Genomic DNA, 16,698 nt, shown 5'->3' on the forward strand with positions numbered 1-16,698 from the left:
AACCGATTGCCCGATGCAGAGAATTTAGGAAAAATATGGGTACTTTGAGACCGTACCCTACTGCACTCGAAATTGCAAGAGATGATACCAAAATAGGTAACTCGAGAATCAAAATGAAGTCCTCAGGAGCACAATTATCGAGTCATCGATCTTAGTTTGTCTTGAAAAGAAAAATTTACCACTGCAACAGTCAACACAATCAAAGATATAACATTCCTTTTGAAGAAGATGAAATTATCAAGAAATGGAAGTGTCGGTGACCTATATATGAAAAGACCCAAATCATCTTCAGAGAGATTGATGAACATATGCAGACCCAAAACTCCTCGAGAGCTCAGTGATATTTGTCATTGTTTCGGAAGAGCAGCATCACATAAATGCCTAGCTGAGGAGCAACACAAAATCTGCTTTGAACCCATTTTACTTAGCATGCAAAAGTGCAAGAAAGCTAAGTTGGAAAATACAGCGGGCCTGAACTGATAGAGAGAATGAGATTTTTGTGTGCCTGTCTCTCTAATGAACCCCGGCTTCAGCTATCGGTAGGGACTTTGTGGCCCTCAATCGTTGACTGGCAGCTGAGCTCGAGAAAATTTTGCGAGAATATGTATAAATGTTGAAGACTAAGTTGGCGAAAAGTGCGCTATGTTTAATATCCCGATACTCACTAGAAAAATATTTTCCAAATTATTGCGGGAACATGTATAAATGTTTGTACCGCACATGATCACATGTACGGGACTTTCTAGTATATACTTCGATTTTGATTTTGGAAGAAGTTTAGACCTGATTCGTTATATTTACTATTTAGATTAAGAGAGTTATTAGCCTGATAGTCCGACAAGATCGTCAATTATTTCTGATCGCACGATCTTTCAATCAATGGATGCTTTGTGCAAAACAGACAATGATGATGTGTGAATTTACGGTTGAGATTGAACCGCCACTTAAAGTATTGCTAGAAAAGTATTTCCCTTAAATTAATAAGCTCGCAATCTTACCTATCAAAAAACTTTTTTTTTTTTTGGTCGGATACCTATCAAAATTAAACTTCACGTGTATGTGAGCAGGAACTCCCTAATTTCAGTCTCAACAAGAGTTGATTATTTCTTAATTTTTGAATTTTCAGTTAGGCCTGGGGTTTTCAACGAATTACAGAAAATATTGGGCAATTTGCGCAAATTTGGAAAAATACAGAACCTCTCTGCCTTGCCTAGGGTTCTCTTTCCCTATAAGCCCTTGAGCCAGTCTTGTCGCGGTCGCAGAACCGCCTTAGGCTTTCGGAGCTCGCTGCAGCAGCAGGTCTCTCTCTCTCTCTCTCTCTCTACAATGAAGAAATTCTACATTCAATGCGTGCGACTTTCAAGCTTTTTCTAGCTTCCTCAAAGTGTTTGCATTTTTTTACTTCAATTTTGGCTCCAGATTTTAAGCTTCTCTGTTCCTGAACGAGCAATCAGTATGCATTTGATGTTTGAAATCAACGTGTTCCATTCTCATTTTGGCCATTGATTTGCCTGTGAATTTATGAATCTGGTGGTCTCGTCCAGGCGAATCGAATAGTAATAGGCAGGATCATTGCGGTGTGATTTGATCTTGCAAACGAATTGTTCTTTGGCTGAGATTGCATCTTTTGTCGCCGTATTGCATCAATCGCTGTTGCAGGTGTACAGAAACATCGGTCCCTATGGATGCGTGATAAAGCATCGTGGTTTCTTTTGCTCTCTGTTATAATTGCTCTGGTTGTTTTGCTTGTGAATCGCTGCATTTTGTCATATCTTTTGCCAGTGCTTTTGATGTCTTTTCTTCAAGTTTGGCTTTTTCCTAGAGAGATATGTGGCGCCGAACTAAGTTCATTAGGCCATGTCCTTGGACATTTGTCTCACTTCAGCTACTTTGTCAGTCCTCTTTTACTTGGAAAGACAGGGTATTTGCAAGTTTCTACTGCATTCAAGTGTTGGCTTCAATATTCTAACATTGGTTAAGATTACTAGGGGTTGAAGAATGTCACATCGGAAGTTTGAGCATCCCAGGCACGGATCACTCGGATTTCTTCCGAGAAAGAGAGCATCCCGTCACAGAGGGAAAGGTACTATTGGTCTTCTTCTTTTTTCCAGTTTGCAATATAATGTCAAACTTTTCGAGCATTTCAAGTTTCTATGGATTCTTATTCCTTAGGCCATTAGCTGTTTCCTTGTCATTATACTTATTAGACATTTTTGGTCTAGAGTTATTCTATCTCTGCCTTAATCAATATTATTATTCTCTGACTTCTGCAGTGAAGGCTTTTCCTAAGGATGATCCTACCAAGCCTTGCAGGCTCACTGCCTTCTTGGGCTACAAGGCAGGGATGACTCACATTGTCAGGGAGGTCGAAAAGCCCGGATCAAGTGAGAATTTAACTCATTTTCTTTCTTTGATGACTCTTCCTATTATTCAGACAGAGTTTTAAGACTTGCTCCTTCTCATAAATATTTGCTGTCACATGGTCACTGGCAAGCTTCGCTGTATTGAGCGTACACCACATTGTTGCGGTTATGGTGGTCAGTTAGCCAATAACATATATAAGTCATTTGGCTATTTCTTATGTAAACAATGGTCGGTTCACCAACCACAACAAATTTATGTTGTCTTCACTAGTGAAGTTTTTGTACAATTTCACTCAGGTTGGTATAACATTTTATGTTGAGAGAATATAGTCCTATCAGCTTCTTCAGCTGGCGTCTTCCTTTTTTCTTTGTCAGGTGTTACTACGGCTTAGCTGTAGAGAGTTGATGAACTATCTTCTCACTGTTAGCAGATAAGAGACAACTAGTTGGAAAAGGACACATCTTGATGTGCTCTCTTTTATTTTGTTCTGAATGTGGTGTGGCAGATGCTTCTTCATCTATTGTATGATAAGATGATTTCTAAAATTTAGCTAGATGCTTGTCAACTGAAGATACTCATATGGTACTGCACTATGCCCTTCACTTGCTGATGGTGATTGAAGCTTACTGTCATAGAAACTATCACAATCATGCCTATAAGGAAATTAGACTTATATATTTCTTTAAGTCCTGGTGTCTCTGGTTCTGAGTTGTGATTCCCTTAAATGCCCCTTTTCTGGGAATTTATGTCTCTGCTTTTGTATCTTTGCAGAGCTTCACAAGAAGGAAACATGTGAGGCAGTGACAGTCATTGAAACCCCTCCAATGGTGGTGGTTGGTGTTGTGGGTTATGTCAAGACCCCTCGAGGCCTTCGCTCATTGAACACAGTGTGGGCTCAGCATTTGAGTGAGGAAGTGAGGCGCAGGTTCTACAAGAACTGGTGCAAATCTAAGAAGAAAGCATTCACCAAATACTCTAAGCAGTATGAAACTGAAGACGGAAAGAAGAACATACAAGCTCAGCTTGAGAAAATTAAGAAATATGCAACCGTTGTTCGTGTTTTGGCTCACACTCAGGTAAGGCCCGCTTTGCCTCCAGAACAATATCATAGCTCCTGTGTCTGAACTTTTTGTGTTTAAGAGTTTTTCAAAGTCTGGCCATTTTGTTACCTGATTAAATATATCATTTGTGGTGTTCTGTGGTTAATCTGCTACAGATCAGAAAGATGAAGGGTTTAAAGCAGAAGAAAGCACACTTGATGGAAATCCAGGTCAATGGTGGGACTATTGCTCAAAAGGTGGACTTTGCATATGGCTTTTTTGAGAAGCAAGTTCCCATTGACGCTGTGTTCCAGAAGGATGAGATGATTGACATAATCGGAGTGACAAAGGGTAAAGGTTACGAAGGTGTTGTCACCCGGTGGGGTGTAACACGTCTTCCTCGTAAGACTCACAGGGGTCTAAGGAAGGTTGCTTGTATTGGTGCGTGGCATCCTGCTAGGGTCTCGTTCACAGTTGCTAGGGCTGGTCAGAACGGGTACCACCACCGCACTGAGATGAACAAGAAGGTTTATAAAATTGGCAAGGTTGGTCAGGAGTCCCACACTGCTCTTACTGAGTTTGACAGGTAAGAATCTGTATATGAGTTGCAATTTTTGCTTTGGTTTCTGCGCGGGCTTTACCTTTGTCGTGTTTGCTTTCAACTAGGTGCTATTTATCTGTTGTTTGATTTTTTCCTTAGATTATCCATTTATTTGGTGTAACACAATGCAAATTTGCTAGTCCTCATTATCAAAGGCTTTCATGAATTATCTTTAGTGCATAGCAGTTCTTATCCTTCATTGGAGCAAAGCCTAACTAGGAAGGTTTTTCTATTGTTTGTGCTTCTAAAGCCTCATTGCTTTGTCTTAATCCAGGACCGAGAAAGACATTACTCCAATGGGCGGCTTCCCGCACTATGGCTTGGTGAAAGATGACTATGTGATGATCAAGGGAGGCTGTGTTGGACCCAAGAAAAGGGTGGTGACACTCCGACAGTCCTTGCTCAAGCAAACCTCTCGTGTGGCTCTGGAGGACATCAAGCTCAAGTTCATCGACACCTCTTCTAAGTTTGGACATGGCCGATTCCAGACAATGCAAGAGAAGCAGAAGTATTATGGACGCTTGAAGGCTTAATGAAGCAAATAATTAAGTCCGACTATCCTGGTCACGGATCGCTTGGAGAGGGCTTCTGGTTGTCTCTTATGATATGGAATCCTTTTTCCGACATCGATTTCCAATCTATGAAATTTTGTTTTAGTGTGTGGTATTTTTGTTCTACATATTGTAGTTTCCTGATTTGGATAGAGATAAGGATGGTTCGTTTGAGAAAATCATTTTTGGCCATTTTTACTATGTATTTAAAAGAGTAGGCTGACTTACGGCAATTTCACTGGGGATGTGAGCTGACCTATTTTCGTCAGACTTAGCTACTGCTGCATGGTGATTGCCTCTGCTTTCTTTGAATTACATTGAGAAAATTTGGGTCCTAGAGATGGTTCTTAAAACTACAGCTGTGCGTATTAACATGTCGACTTCTCTCGTACTTGATCTGAAAAGGTTCGGGAATCTATTTTGGGAGAAGCCCGTATTGAGTTTGGGACGCCGTTCAATTTGTAGCTAGAACCATAATTAAGTTCGAGTGGGGACATGGTGATCATCTCCCGAATCTAGTTGTTTTGCGAAAAATATGTAATTTGAAAAATGATTTTTTTTAAAAGGATCATCTCAATAAAAAAGTAATTTTGTTATTGGTCATATATGATGTATAAATATTTTCGTAAGCGATTAAAATATTTTTTGCTTATTCAATTTATAAATGATACATTCGATCTCTTTCAAAGAAATATTTTTCCTGAGCCTAAATGAAAAAAAGCATACCTATTAATAACTTCAATTCGTTATTGAGGTAATCTTGTAAGCAAATCCGTCACTTTGCATTGCATGACGTTGATGCTTCAAACTTTTTTGCTCGTCTTGGTAATATCCCAAACTTTTGCCAGTAACTAATAAAGGCCTTCCTGTTAGGCTTCAGCTCATAATATATGTTAAAAATCAAAAGTGGCGACATTTGTGGACGATGTCGGACAAATGATCTGACGTGGCAATGAACGAATGGTGCCACGTGAGACTTTTTACGATCATATGAATTCAAGTCTAATATAAGATATTTCTTTGTAATTTGTGTTGCATAGAAATGAGTCAAAATCAATTAAATGAGTCGATTTGAATCGGATCATTTTCGATTCGACTTAAATCCGACTCGACTTATCCTTTTGATAGGTTTAACGCACGCACGGCACGCATAGCGCGTGCGCGATTTCTTTTTTTGGTGATAAGAAATGTGAGTGCCTAATTTGCCAGTGAATGGACATAATAGTGGAATGATGATTTGGGAATGTACATAATTATCGTAAACAAAAGACGGTAGAGCTTGGCATAATCTATCTAGGGCAAGAAGAAGACAAAATTTCAGGCTTTTCAGGTCCATCGTATCGTCCAGCTCCCAACTCCAGAACATCGGGCCCTCGTTCCGTTTCGCTCCTCCTCCTGCTCCATTCATAACGACGATGAACATCCCAAACAGTCGATCCATTCACTCTCGACTCTGACTCTGTTCACCCCTCTCTCTCTCTCTCTCTCTCTCAGAGGCAAGTCCTCTTCTTGTTCTCGACGGCTCTCGATTCAGCTTTGCATTTCATTGCGATATTTCTACGGTGGGTTTGTTGTTAAAGACTAGAATTCGCGAGCGAAAAGTATAAAGGTGAAATTTTTGGGATCTTTCCGACCTGAACAGAGCTTTCAGTTTCCTTACCAAAAAAAAAAAAAAAAAACAGAGCTTTCAATTTACTGTGCGCGTTTTTGGTTGTGTATGCTTTTGTCAATGCGGTTTTTCATGGTCGTTCGAGTTAGGCATGTGATACGAAAATGTGAAGCGTTGGCTGTTACTTTCGAATGAAAGAGTGTTTGTTGAGGATATTAAGTATGATGCTGGAGGATTGCGTGGTTCTGCTCATCATGGTGTTCTTCCAGGTTTGCTGAAAATGACTGAGCCATCCAAGGTGATTCACGTCCGCAACGTTGGGCATGAAATTTCAGAGGTACATGTTCTCTTGCAGCTTCTGCTCCTAAGTAAATTCTTTTGGGCGTACAAACGAATAAGTCCACAGTTGAAGAAAGATGACTGAATATGGCATTTCTGTGATAATTTTCAAAGGAGGGAAGGAGTTACTTTCTGGGCTCGCAACTTAAGGTTGAGATAGCTTTTACCTTCTGTACCATGCTGGTGCGGAAAAACACATAGTTTAGGGTAAATTTTCCGGACAATCCTTGTACTTTGGATGTTTTATCCAATGATCTGTACTTTCAAATTGTGCAAACTACGGGTTTTACGATTTATTTTTAAGGTTTAATTAACACAATTATAAAGGAATGCAATAATGGCACATGGCGATCTGCAATTTGGAAGGGAACACATTTTCTTTCCCTTTCTTGTTCTCTTTGTAGCTGTGTTTTATTTGTAAGCTACCCAGGAGCTAATGCTTCCATAGCAGGATCATTTTTCCCTAAAACAAGTTGTCAGAGCCATACTTCTTATCGACACTCTTTTTCTATGGTAATTTCAGAATATCATTTTAATCAAACAGTTAGTAAGCTCGGGTAGGCTGTTGGATCGTTTCTTAGGAAATGACAATCCATGATCCTGTATTGGGATTCCGTTGACCTAAGATGTACAGCATCGATGATGGTCCGTTTCCAGACCCCACTCCCCCGCGGAAAAAGACAGAGGATTATTAAATTTCTGCAATAAATGCCAGAGTTACCTAATAATTGGTTGATTTGTGTGTAGAATGATCTGCTTCAACTATTTCAGCCATTTGGAGTCATCACGAAGCTTGTAATGCTCCGTGCAAAGAATCAGGTCTGTCTTCTGCTGTTAGATATCTCTTATGGTTTATTTTCTATGTTAGATTCAGATGGGAGATTTGTGATTGTTGTTAAAACGTGTTGTTGTGCAGGCTCTTCTCCAAATGCAAGATATACCTTCTGCAATTAATGCCTTGCAGTTCTACACAAATGTTCAGCCAAGTATTAGGTAAAAGGCTTGTGGATATCTTTTCTGTGAGCAGTAGTTATCTTGGCTTTATCTTAATACTATCATGATAAGGAACAATTGGTGGCTTGGCAAATGCCATTGTGATCTTCAAGTACTGTGACAAGAATTAATAGGCAGAAGACTTTGGACATCAGACTGCTTTTTTTTAGGAGTGTTTTGAATTATTTCAATCTTCATTCCTCTTAATATAGGGGTAGGAATGTATATGTCCAATTCTCATCACATCAAGAGCTTACCACAGTGGATCAGAATGCTCAAGGGAGAGGAGATGAGGTTAGTAGTCTATTTTTGATTTGTCGATGTGTCAGATTGTTGATTATTCCTGGCAATTTACCAACAAAATGAAGGAAATTTTGCAAGTTTCTGTGGGTAATGGACGATGGCTGTTCAGCTGAGCTCAGTTGGTCAGGACAAGTCATGAGCTTTCCTGTATTAGTTAGTAGAGAAGCCGAAAAGTGAAGCATGGCTTATTGTTTCGAGTATATTTACCAGTGTAATCTACAATATACAGCAATTGATGCCTGTGTTATAACTTTGAATTGAAACCATATAAGGTCATTTGGAAGTCCGCTAGTGGACTAACATAATTGCTAGTCAACTTGTGGTTTTGGCTCGGAGGCTGGCTGTCTTTTCAATTTTTCTTAGAGAAGGATGTGGTTAGTGGAAGTGATTTTATACAGTTGTTACAAAGATAAGTTCTTTATTCATTGTTTATCAATACTTGAGTGCAAGAATTACACACAAACATACACACCTCACAATGAAAATAATTCTAGTGGTAATTCATTCTCAAATGTTGTTGCAGCTACATCTTTTCCAGCTTTTGCAGGCAACTGATATGTCTTCTAAGTTTGTTTTTATACTTTGACAATGGTTGTGCTTTCAACCTTTGTACCTTTTTGTGCTTTGACCTTTTCTCATCAGTGGTTTCTCAAATTTGTTGGAACTCAAATGCCTGAAATCAAATTATATGAGTTGGAAGCTACTTCAACCGAGTGAGATTGGACAATGCAGTGTCGTGATACTTGACTTTGGCTTTTTACTTGAGTTTATGCCTATTGCATTTTTACCCAATAAAGTTGCAGTTCTTTTCCGCTCAAGCTTTGAAAGTAAATTCTGTCCATAAAGAAGAGGGAATAGAGAATAGGAAGATGCTATCATAAATGCTTTGATTTTCATTGCGTTTGCATTTATATGTATTCGCCAACGTTTTTCCCCAAAAGTTTAACCCATGAGGAGATCACTAATGTTCTTTTTACACTCCCTCGGTGTATGCTGGTCCTTATATGCGAAACACTGGATGTGGATTTGACCACATCGATGAGATATTAGGAACTGGAAAATAGTAACAGGAGAACCGTGAGGATAACAATTGGAGGGGGTGTCAGGATTGAACTCTTGATATCATTACACGTTGATAAGTAGTTAGGAAATGGGTCATTTGTGTGTCTAGCATATTTCTTAACATGAAAATAATCTCCTGTCAGATATATCGATCATATTGTGTAACTACAAGTACCTGTCTGTTCCTATTTGTCATACTGCTTCTCTTCTTATGCTGACGTTTTCCTAACTGTTTTTGGTGTATTCAGCCCAATCGGATTCTACTGGTTACCATTCACCACATGCTGTATCCTATAACAGTAGAGGTGCTGCATCAAGTGTTTTCTCCTTATGGATTTGTGGAGAAGATTGTGACTTTTCAAAAATCAGCCGGTCAGCCCACTCCCCTCCTCCAACTGCCCCACTTGCCCTCTCTCTTTCTCTCTTTCACATGCTTGCACGCGTCTGCACATGTGTGTGGCGTCTGCACAGCGCGTGCATGCACTACACATGTGCAGATGTGCCTACGCACACACCTGGGCTCCTCCTCCCACCTGATGCTTATATGTGGGCTCTCCCCTTCCCCGGACCCTGTGTAAACGCGGAAGCTTTGTGCACCGGGCTGCCCATAAGGTGTTGAGTATTGGTGTCGCTGTGTTTCCTAATTCTCTACGCAAAAATTATTTGGCATCTATATCCTAAGCTCTGTGCTCCAAAGAGCTCGAGAGTAGTTCAAGTCATGCAGTGACATCAAACATAATGGTACAATGTTTTTTACAAAAATCTTGTTTAGCCTAACTTTTGTCTGTTCCTCTGTTTTGACTAATTAGGATTTCAAGCTCTTATTCAATACCAATCACGCCAGAGTGCAATTTCAGCAAGAACTTCTCTTCAGGTGCTGATTGAATTTCTTTAGTTAGCAGAGTATTATGTTGAACATCATCAATAGGTCATGTCTTCTAATTGGATACGGATGCTTTTTATCCTTTTAGGGACGTAATATCTATGATGGTTGCTGTCAGCTGGACATTCAGTTTTCAAAGTATGTATGAATGCCTATCCAACTTTTTTCTTTTCATGCTTCTGCATCTATTGGCCTATCCATTATTATTATTGTTGTCTCCAATCTGGTGTTGCAATTCATCACATCTCCTTTTCGTGATTCAGCCTTGATGAGCTACAAGTGAACTACAATAATGAGCGGTCAAGGTAAGTCTATAGCTTTTGGATGGAATTTTCATGTTTTAGGTGGCATTGTACTGTTGATGAACATATTCTCATACTGTCTGTCTGCAGGGATTTTACAAACCCGAATTTGCCTTCTGAACAGAAAGGTAGATCATCACAGGTATGCTACCTTGTTTCTCTTCTGGCTTTACCAGTTGCAGCCTGAGGTTTTGTTTTGTTTACTCGTTTACTCTTCCATATCAAATGCTCTTGTTTGTCATGTTTATAGCCTGGGTATGGGGATGCTGGAAGCATGTATGCCCTCCAAGCTGGTGGAGCACGGGCAGGTATTTTCTTGCGAGCAATAAGGCTTAGCCTTTATGCTTCATGTGTTGGTTTTTTTCCATAACATCCTGTTCTTTGTCTACATTTTCTTTAATGGTGACTCTATTACTCTTGCTATGAACTATATCTGTACCATTTGTTTGTTATACTAAATCATTACATATCACATACTTTGTTTCTGGCAATAAGTTGCTCTTGTAGTTTCTTTGCTCCCTTTGCCATTTTTGCTGACTTATTCTTTCTCTGTCTTTTATTGGTGTTCCAGTTGCATTTCCTCAGGTGAGTCATTGGTCCTATTGCTTTCTTATTGCTGAGATATTTTTTATAATGTTTAATACTCTCTTAGTCTTTGCTAGTCTTTGGATTATTCCTTCTGTGGTTATATTTCCCTTGCTAATCAATTTTTCTTTTATTCAATTTTCTTGTAGATGGGTAATTCTGCTGCAATAGCAGCTGCCTTTGGAGGAGGTTTGCCTCCTGGAATAAGTGGAACTAATGACAGGTGTACCGTTCTTGTCTCTAATTTAAATCCTGATGTAAGTATTGCAAATACATTGTTGTTGGTTCATACTTTGATGGACTTTTTGATGGTTGTTGGTTCATAATTTGATGGACTTTTTGATTATTTGTACTTGACTACATATTGCCTTTCAGAAAATAGATGAGGATAAGCTTTTCAATTTGTTCTCTCTATATGGAAACATTTTGAGGATCAAGCTCCTGCGGAATAAACCAGACCATGCACTTGTTGAGATGGGCGATGGATTTCAGGCTGAGTTGGCTGTACACTTTTTGAAGGTACCAGTGACAAACTTATCAAAATTTGAATGTTGCCGTGTGTATGTGAGAAGAAGATGGTTTCTCTTTGTGCTATGCTCCGTTATAATTCAAAGCATTCATGTTTGTATCATGTTTCATATCATAGTATATGATGGAATGTCAGTCCTTAAAACTTTTCGAGGGAAGATCTAGTTTGTACTTGAAAAAATTCTCAACTATTGAAGACGGAAACAATGTAAGCATTTTTGGAATAGTCATCGAGTTACATCCCATCGACTTTTCTTTCACTGGGTTTCAATAACGTATCACCTGTTAGACTTGGAAAGCATTTACGAATATCTGGAAAGAATGCATCACTCTTTTACGTGGCATCTAGAATTGCTCATTATGTTATTCAAGCAGCAGTTAATAGGAGTCGATGCAGATTAGCTTGCCAATTGCTCTGAGCAATACTTGTTGAATTATTTGCATCATTTGGCATCAAGTGTAGCATGCATGTTCTCTGTTTGTGGTAACTACAGCTTTCCAATTTTGAGATTATAGGGAGCTGCGCTTTTTGGGAAGCGGTTGGAGGTCAACTTCTCCAAGCATCCAAGCATAACTCAAGGCGCTGACACGCATGACTACATGAACTCAAATCTTAACCGCTTCAACCGTAATGCTGCAAAGAACTACCGCTACTGTTGCTCACCAACCAAGATGATCCATCTCTCTAGTCTCCCTCAGGATGCGACAGAGGAGGAGATAGCAAAACATCTGGAGGAACATGGCCCTATCGTAAACACAAAGGTTTTCGAGATGAACGGCAAAAAGCAGGCCCTGGTTCTCTTCGAGAACGAGGAACAAGCCACTGAAGCCCTAGTGTGTAAGCACGCTAGCTCTTTGGCTGGGTCGGTAATCCGGATTTCTTTCTCCCAGTTGCAGGAGATTTAGGTCGCTGTATGGTCGGAGGCATGGCATGGTAAAACCTTTTTGCTCAAATAGTGGGAGTTAGGACCCATTTTTTTTTTTTTCTATTTATGTGAGCGGCCGTCTTCTAAGTCTCAACTTTTGATGTAGATTTTGATTGCTTCATAATCAACGACGCCCTCTACTTTTCTGTGTATCTTCATTCTTTTGATGCTTGTGCCGGTTATTCTATCAGGTCCTTTTTTTGTTTTTCATGGGTAGTTGTCCTGCTTTGCAGATAGGCTACAGTTTTGAAGGATGGGTAGGGGACTTATTTTCCATTTTTCTCTTGTATCATTCTAGTAAATCCAGGTTAAGTGTAGCCGCTTCTGCTGTAATCCTGTTCATTTTGTCTTCCCTGTTGAATTGGCATAAAGAGCTAGTTATGAAGAATGTTTTAGGCTTTTGAGAGCTTCTGTTCCTCCTCCTCCTCCTCCTCCTCCTCCTCCTCGCTGCTATCGTCTTCTTCATATCACCGCCCTCCTCCACCTATCTTCTTCTTCTTCATAAGTGTCGCGACACATATGTAAACTTAAGTTGCATTGTGTCTCCGAAAAGATCATCTATTTCTCTGTCTCTCTTGATCCGCCATGGCTTGATGGTCCGCTTGATGGTCCGAAAGCTAATGTTTTGCTAGCAGAATCTCTATATGCCTAAGGATTGAATTTCCCATGGCTTCCATATCTCAAAACTTCTACTCCCCTGTCAGGCTATGTCAAATGAGTGCAAGCATAGTTGGCTCTGTAAACAAAGCTACCGTATCTATGCAATGTGCGTCTAGCCCTTAAGCCAAACGATACCACGTCCATCATATGTCGGATGCCATAACAGGCAGCAATGAATCCACGATTTCAAAATTTTGGTGGCGTTTGTTTCGTAAAAAATAATGATTTAGAAAACGTGTCACTCGTGTCGTTTCGCTTACAAAAACTAAATAAAGAGAAATTATACCTTTCATAAATGTATTTAAAAATAAATTGTTATCGATAATACTAAATTTTTTCGAGCGCGATGATTTATAGGACAAACAAATATCTTATGATGTAATAATTAGTATACTAATGATCACTGCTGTCTTACTCCATTCCTTTTCTTTTTAAGAAAAGATAAGATGATGCCTGGTGTCACTCCAAAGAGCAACGAAGAGACCATCGGATAAAACCTCACAATGATCATGGATTCATGTGTAATCCGGTTATCGTCCCCATTAAGAATCGCACAGTGCTCTCTGCGCGTGACGCATCGAACCCACAACCACAACGCATTCTCTCTCTCGTTCTCATCGTCGTCAACCTCTGCCTCTCGAAATAATCCCCGGAAGAAGCCACCGAAGCTGGAAGTCGGCGCCGGGGCCAAAAGGGGAGCTGCGTTCGACGGAGCTGCGTTCGACGAAGCCGCCTACGAGGCCGAGCGGCTCCGGCTCGACGCCGAGGCTCGGGAGTTGATGGCGGAGACGTCGGAGCGGGAAGAAGCCGAGGACCCGAGAGCGTGGAAATGGGTGATCCGGAAGAGGGTGTGGGATTTCATGGAGGCCAATAACGTGGCCCAGAACCCCCGCCCCGTTCACCACCGCATCCCCAACTTCGTCGGTGCGTCAGCAGCTGCTGGCAAGGTGAAAAAATGCAGACTTTATCTGATTACTTTTTCACTTTCATTTTTAAAAACAGTTTGGTGGCCTCTCGGGAAAATCGATAACTGCATCTTTGATGCACTTGCTAGTACTTGTACATCATTGTGTGGAAGATTTTCAATTTAGTTCTTCTAGTGATCTTGGGGAAACGAGGGATGGTTAATGGGGCTGGTTTGTGATGTTATGTACGTGGGATTTGAATAAGTGGGAAAGATTCGATAATGAATAAGAGCCTTTAACGTCATTGGCAAATCTTAGCAACATTCGATTCGTAAGAGTATTGGCATTGTTCATTAACCAGTGTTATCATGGACTCTTAGATACAAGTAATGGGATTTCAGGCAGAACTACTGATTTACATTACTGATTCCCTAGTGAAAAAATTGAATAGAACAGTGATTTTTTCCCTCTGTTTGACTTGGGCCTTCTGGCAGTTAAGCGAGTTGGAAATTTTTCAAGTTGCAGAGTGTGTGAAGGTTAATCCGGATTCACCCCAGAAGCAAGTCAGGTTCCTCACTCTCTCTGGTCAGTTTTATTTTTTCCAGCTAATAAGTGACCTTAAGTTAATTTGGTTTATTTTCAACCTCAGAAGGAAAATGTGTAGCAACGTTGAGCTAACTTTCTGAAAAAAGTAAGAGATTGTACCCCTCCATGCGCAGATGGAAAGAAGTTGCTGACGCCTCAACCCCGTTTGAGGACAGGTTTTTTCTCTGTTCTTCAGTCCTCTATGTTGGCCCCTCATACCGTCAATGAGGCTTGTACCTCTGTGGGGGTTGCCAAGTATGGAAGGCCAATCGGATTGGATGAGAAGATAAAGGTGGATCTGATTGTGATTGGTTCCGTTGCAGTTGACCCTAGAACCGGTGCTCGGCTTGGGAAGGGTGAGGTAATTATAGACATGCTGTCGCTAGCAACAGTTTTTGTGTTTTTTCCATGGGGATTGCATGGACAAGTATGGTTGCTTCAGAAGGTTCTGAATCAGGTTCATTTTTGTGTGTATTGGCTAAAATTGCGGGTTGCAAAGATTTAGTGGCATCTAATGTGGTTTCGTTTAATTTCCAGAATTGTACTATCAGTTGTTAGCTGTTACTACCATTACTACATATTTGCAACTTATAGATCCACTTTTAGAAGTTTCTTTTGCTTGTGCATTCCTGATACTGGTAAAGCAAAATGTCTGGCTACAATCAAGATCTTAGATTGATCTCTTGCTATTCAATGAATCTTGAAAAGCTATTGGAGTTCCCAAATCATTCACTAAAATTTTGGAGCAGGGGTTTGCAGAACTCGAGTATGGCATGCTACAATATATGGGAGCTATTGATGACTCGACACCAGTCCTCACCTCCGGTGAGTTGTTTCATAAATTCTGTCCATATTTCACCCACCCAGTTCAAGTAACTGAAGGTTATTCTGCTGAAAATAGTATCCTGGACTTGCCAATATTCCCACAATCGCAAGCACTTGATTATTCTATGGGTGACATGAAAAGATCCTCGTGTCCATGTGAACTTTTGATTGTCCAATAGGGAATTATCCTCTCAACTAAGTCTTAACTAGTGTGGAAGATTCAATGGTATGTTTCTTACTGTCTGATACTGTCGTCATGAGTGAACTCCAGGATTCTTGTTCGGAAGCAAGAACAGTTTTTTTTCTATATATTTGGTATGGGATTTCTGCTTTGTCATTTGAAGAGAAATTGAAGACAAGTCTCGCTTATCTAACAATGTGTCTTGAGTTTCGACATTTTAAGGGGCATCTGCTTAACGAAGGATGTCTCAAGCCTTTGTGTTTTATTGCTGGTGCAGCATACATCAACATAAGCATGCTCTAACCTTTCCATTACCAATTTCCATAGCAGTATTTGTTTGCTGACCATACCATAAAATTGGTGAACGTGCTCTTGCAGTGCACGACTGTCAATTAGTGGATGACATTCCAGCAGAGAAATTGTTAATCCACGATGTGCCAGTGGATGTGATATGCACTCCTACACAGGTCATTTTCACTAACACTTCCATTCCAAAGCCCCAAGGTTAGTGAAACAGCAATATCTCTTTCAAATCTGTCATCTTTCTCTCTCTCTGGCATAACCGGGTATCTGATCTTTTGTGATATAGTTGTACTTACTAAGAGAGGCTGCTTCCTGCTTCTTTCATAGGAATCTACTGGGATAAACTCTCCCCTGAGAAGCTGGGTCAAATTCGTATTCTGAGGGAGCTCAAGCGCAGAATTGAGCAGGAAACTGGACAAAAGCTTCCTTGTGGTCCATCAGAGAAATTACCCCCAACAGCTCAACGGAGCCGCTCTGAATTCTCAAGATAAATAAGACCGATCCACGATGAAGAACATTAGGATTTGTAGAGTTTGTGTAATATACTGCTTCGAGCTAGCAGATGGTTGTCACGTCGGCTGGTTAACATTACATTTTACTTTGCTTTGCCTTTGTATTGGTGTCGGCGCCTATGTCTCGCTCTCAAATGATTGTTAGCTCTGTGTGCTACCGCGAATGAAAGGGGAAGCAATTAGGTTTCATTTGAAAATCTGATAGGCAGATTGTTATTATGTTTTGGTGTTTGATTACTTACAGCTATCAGAAGTGATGATGCATAAGTTTCTGCTTAGGGCAATTCTAGCACATACCTTGGCCATTTAGGCTGATTGACTTGGCCACTTAAGCGGATTCATGTCACCGGGTCACTAGAAAATGTGCCCGACTACCATCGCGGTGGTGGTGCCGGATCGGTACCCTCCCTCCCCTCTTTTCTCCATGTCTTTGCTGGAGTCGGGACCATCGTCGCAATGGCTGCCTCGCAGACAAGATCGAGATCTCAGTGGTATCTTGCGATAGACGCGATGACCGCCACCACGACAGTGTTCACTGTCTGGTCGGGCAGGACCATCGTGGCGGCAGTGGTCTTGCAGCCACCTGGTGCCCCTTTCTAAATTTTTTGTGACCTTCTATTGAAATTTTTGTAGCAATAAAA

The 16,698-nt window shown here is 40.5% G+C and overlaps 3 protein-coding genes across 14 annotated transcripts; all 3 read left to right on the plus strand.

Annotated features, from left to right (window-relative positions):
- The first annotated feature begins 1,173 nt into the window (after positions 1 to 1,173).
- Positions 1,174 to 4,735, plus strand: LOC115750384 (60S ribosomal protein L3-1). 4 transcript variants are annotated; one of them, XM_030688110.2, is made up of 6 exons: positions 1,174 to 1,299; positions 1,989 to 2,083; positions 2,274 to 2,384; positions 3,136 to 3,440; positions 3,581 to 3,990; positions 4,280 to 4,735. In XM_030688110.2, the coding sequence occupies exons 2-6, from the start codon at positions 1,999 to 2,001 to the stop codon at positions 4,536 to 4,538; spliced, it is 1,170 nt and encodes a 389-aa protein (XP_030543970.1). In that variant the 5' UTR covers positions 1,174 to 1,299; positions 1,989 to 1,998; the 3' UTR covers positions 4,539 to 4,735. The 4 variants fall into 4 exon arrangements, with proteins under 4 accessions (XP_030543970.1, XP_030544741.1, XP_030547021.1 ...); XM_030688881.2 differs by having other exon boundaries at positions 1,179 to 1,299; positions 1,981 to 2,083; XM_030691161.2 differs by having other exon boundaries at positions 1,230 to 1,299; positions 1,998 to 2,083.
- Positions 1,303 to 12,233, plus strand: LOC115746282 (polypyrimidine tract-binding protein homolog 3). 9 transcript variants are annotated; one of them, XM_048273664.1, is made up of 15 exons: positions 1,303 to 1,319; positions 6,432 to 6,502; positions 7,252 to 7,323; positions 7,421 to 7,497; positions 7,710 to 7,791; positions 9,111 to 9,234; positions 9,672 to 9,736; positions 9,834 to 9,883; positions 10,009 to 10,050; positions 10,138 to 10,189; positions 10,298 to 10,355; positions 10,610 to 10,632; positions 10,782 to 10,889; positions 11,008 to 11,151; positions 11,677 to 12,233. In XM_048273664.1, exons 2-15 carry the CDS (start codon positions 6,446 to 6,448, stop codon positions 12,064 to 12,066), a joined length of 1,344 nt encoding a protein of 447 aa, XP_048129621.1. In that variant the 5' UTR covers positions 1,303 to 1,319; positions 6,432 to 6,445; the 3' UTR covers positions 12,067 to 12,233. The 9 variants fall into 9 exon arrangements, with proteins under 9 accessions (XP_048129621.1, XP_048129618.1, XP_048129616.1 ...); XM_048273661.1 differs by having other exon boundaries at positions 1,307 to 1,323; XM_048273659.1 differs by lacking the exon at positions 1,303 to 1,319 and adding an exon at positions 5,842 to 6,073 and having other exon boundaries at positions 6,427 to 6,502.
- A 950-nt stretch (positions 12,234 to 13,183) lies between these two features.
- LOC115737985 (5-formyltetrahydrofolate cyclo-ligase-like protein COG0212) lies at positions 13,184 to 16,254 on the plus strand. Its single transcript, XM_030670467.2, has 6 exons — positions 13,184 to 13,693; positions 14,146 to 14,236; positions 14,371 to 14,597; positions 14,986 to 15,061; positions 15,621 to 15,746; positions 15,873 to 16,254. Exons 1-6 carry the CDS (start codon positions 13,250 to 13,252, stop codon positions 16,034 to 16,036), a joined length of 1,128 nt encoding a protein of 375 aa, XP_030526327.1. The 5' UTR covers positions 13,184 to 13,249; the 3' UTR covers positions 16,037 to 16,254.
- Positions 16,255 to 16,698: the final 444 nt, after the last annotated feature.

This window comes from Rhodamnia argentea, chromosome 2, assembly GCF_020921035.1.
Source record: "Rhodamnia argentea isolate NSW1041297 chromosome 2, ASM2092103v1, whole genome shotgun sequence".
NCBI classification, from domain to species: domain Eukaryota; kingdom Viridiplantae; phylum Streptophyta; class Magnoliopsida; order Myrtales; family Myrtaceae; genus Rhodamnia; species Rhodamnia argentea.

Bases quoted from the DNA above. Each gene is read 5' to 3' on its own strand.
- LOC115750384 (XM_030688110.2), top strand. From the start codon at position 1,999: ATGTCACATCGGAAGTTTGAGCATCCCAGGCACGGATCACTCGGATTT. The intron at 2,084-2,273 runs GTACTATTGGTC...TGACTTCTGCAG, and splicing joins ATCCCGTCACAGAGGGAAAG to TGAAGGCTTTTCCTAAGGAT. The intron at 2,385-3,135 runs GTGAGAATTTAA...GTATCTTTGCAG, and splicing joins GGTCGAAAAGCCCGGATCAA to AGCTTCACAAGAAGGAAACA.
- LOC115746282 (XM_048273664.1), top strand. From the start codon at position 6,446: ATGACTGAGCCATCCAAGGTGATTCACGTCCGCAACGTTGGGCATGAA. The intron at 7,324-7,420 runs GTCTGTCTTCTG...GTTGTTGTGCAG, and splicing joins TGCTCCGTGCAAAGAATCAG to GCTCTTCTCCAAATGCAAGA. The intron at 10,051-10,137 runs GTAAGTCTATAG...GTCTGTCTGCAG, and splicing joins TACAATAATGAGCGGTCAAG to GGATTTTACAAACCCGAATT.
- LOC115737985 (XM_030670467.2), top strand. From the start codon at position 13,250: ATGATCATGGATTCATGTGTAATCCGGTTATCGTCCCCATTAAGAATC. The intron at 14,237-14,370 runs GTCAGTTTTATT...CTCCATGCGCAG, and splicing joins CAGGTTCCTCACTCTCTCTG to ATGGAAAGAAGTTGCTGACG. The intron at 15,747-15,872 runs GTTAGTGAAACA...CTTCTTTCATAG, and splicing joins TTCCATTCCAAAGCCCCAAG to GAATCTACTGGGATAAACTC.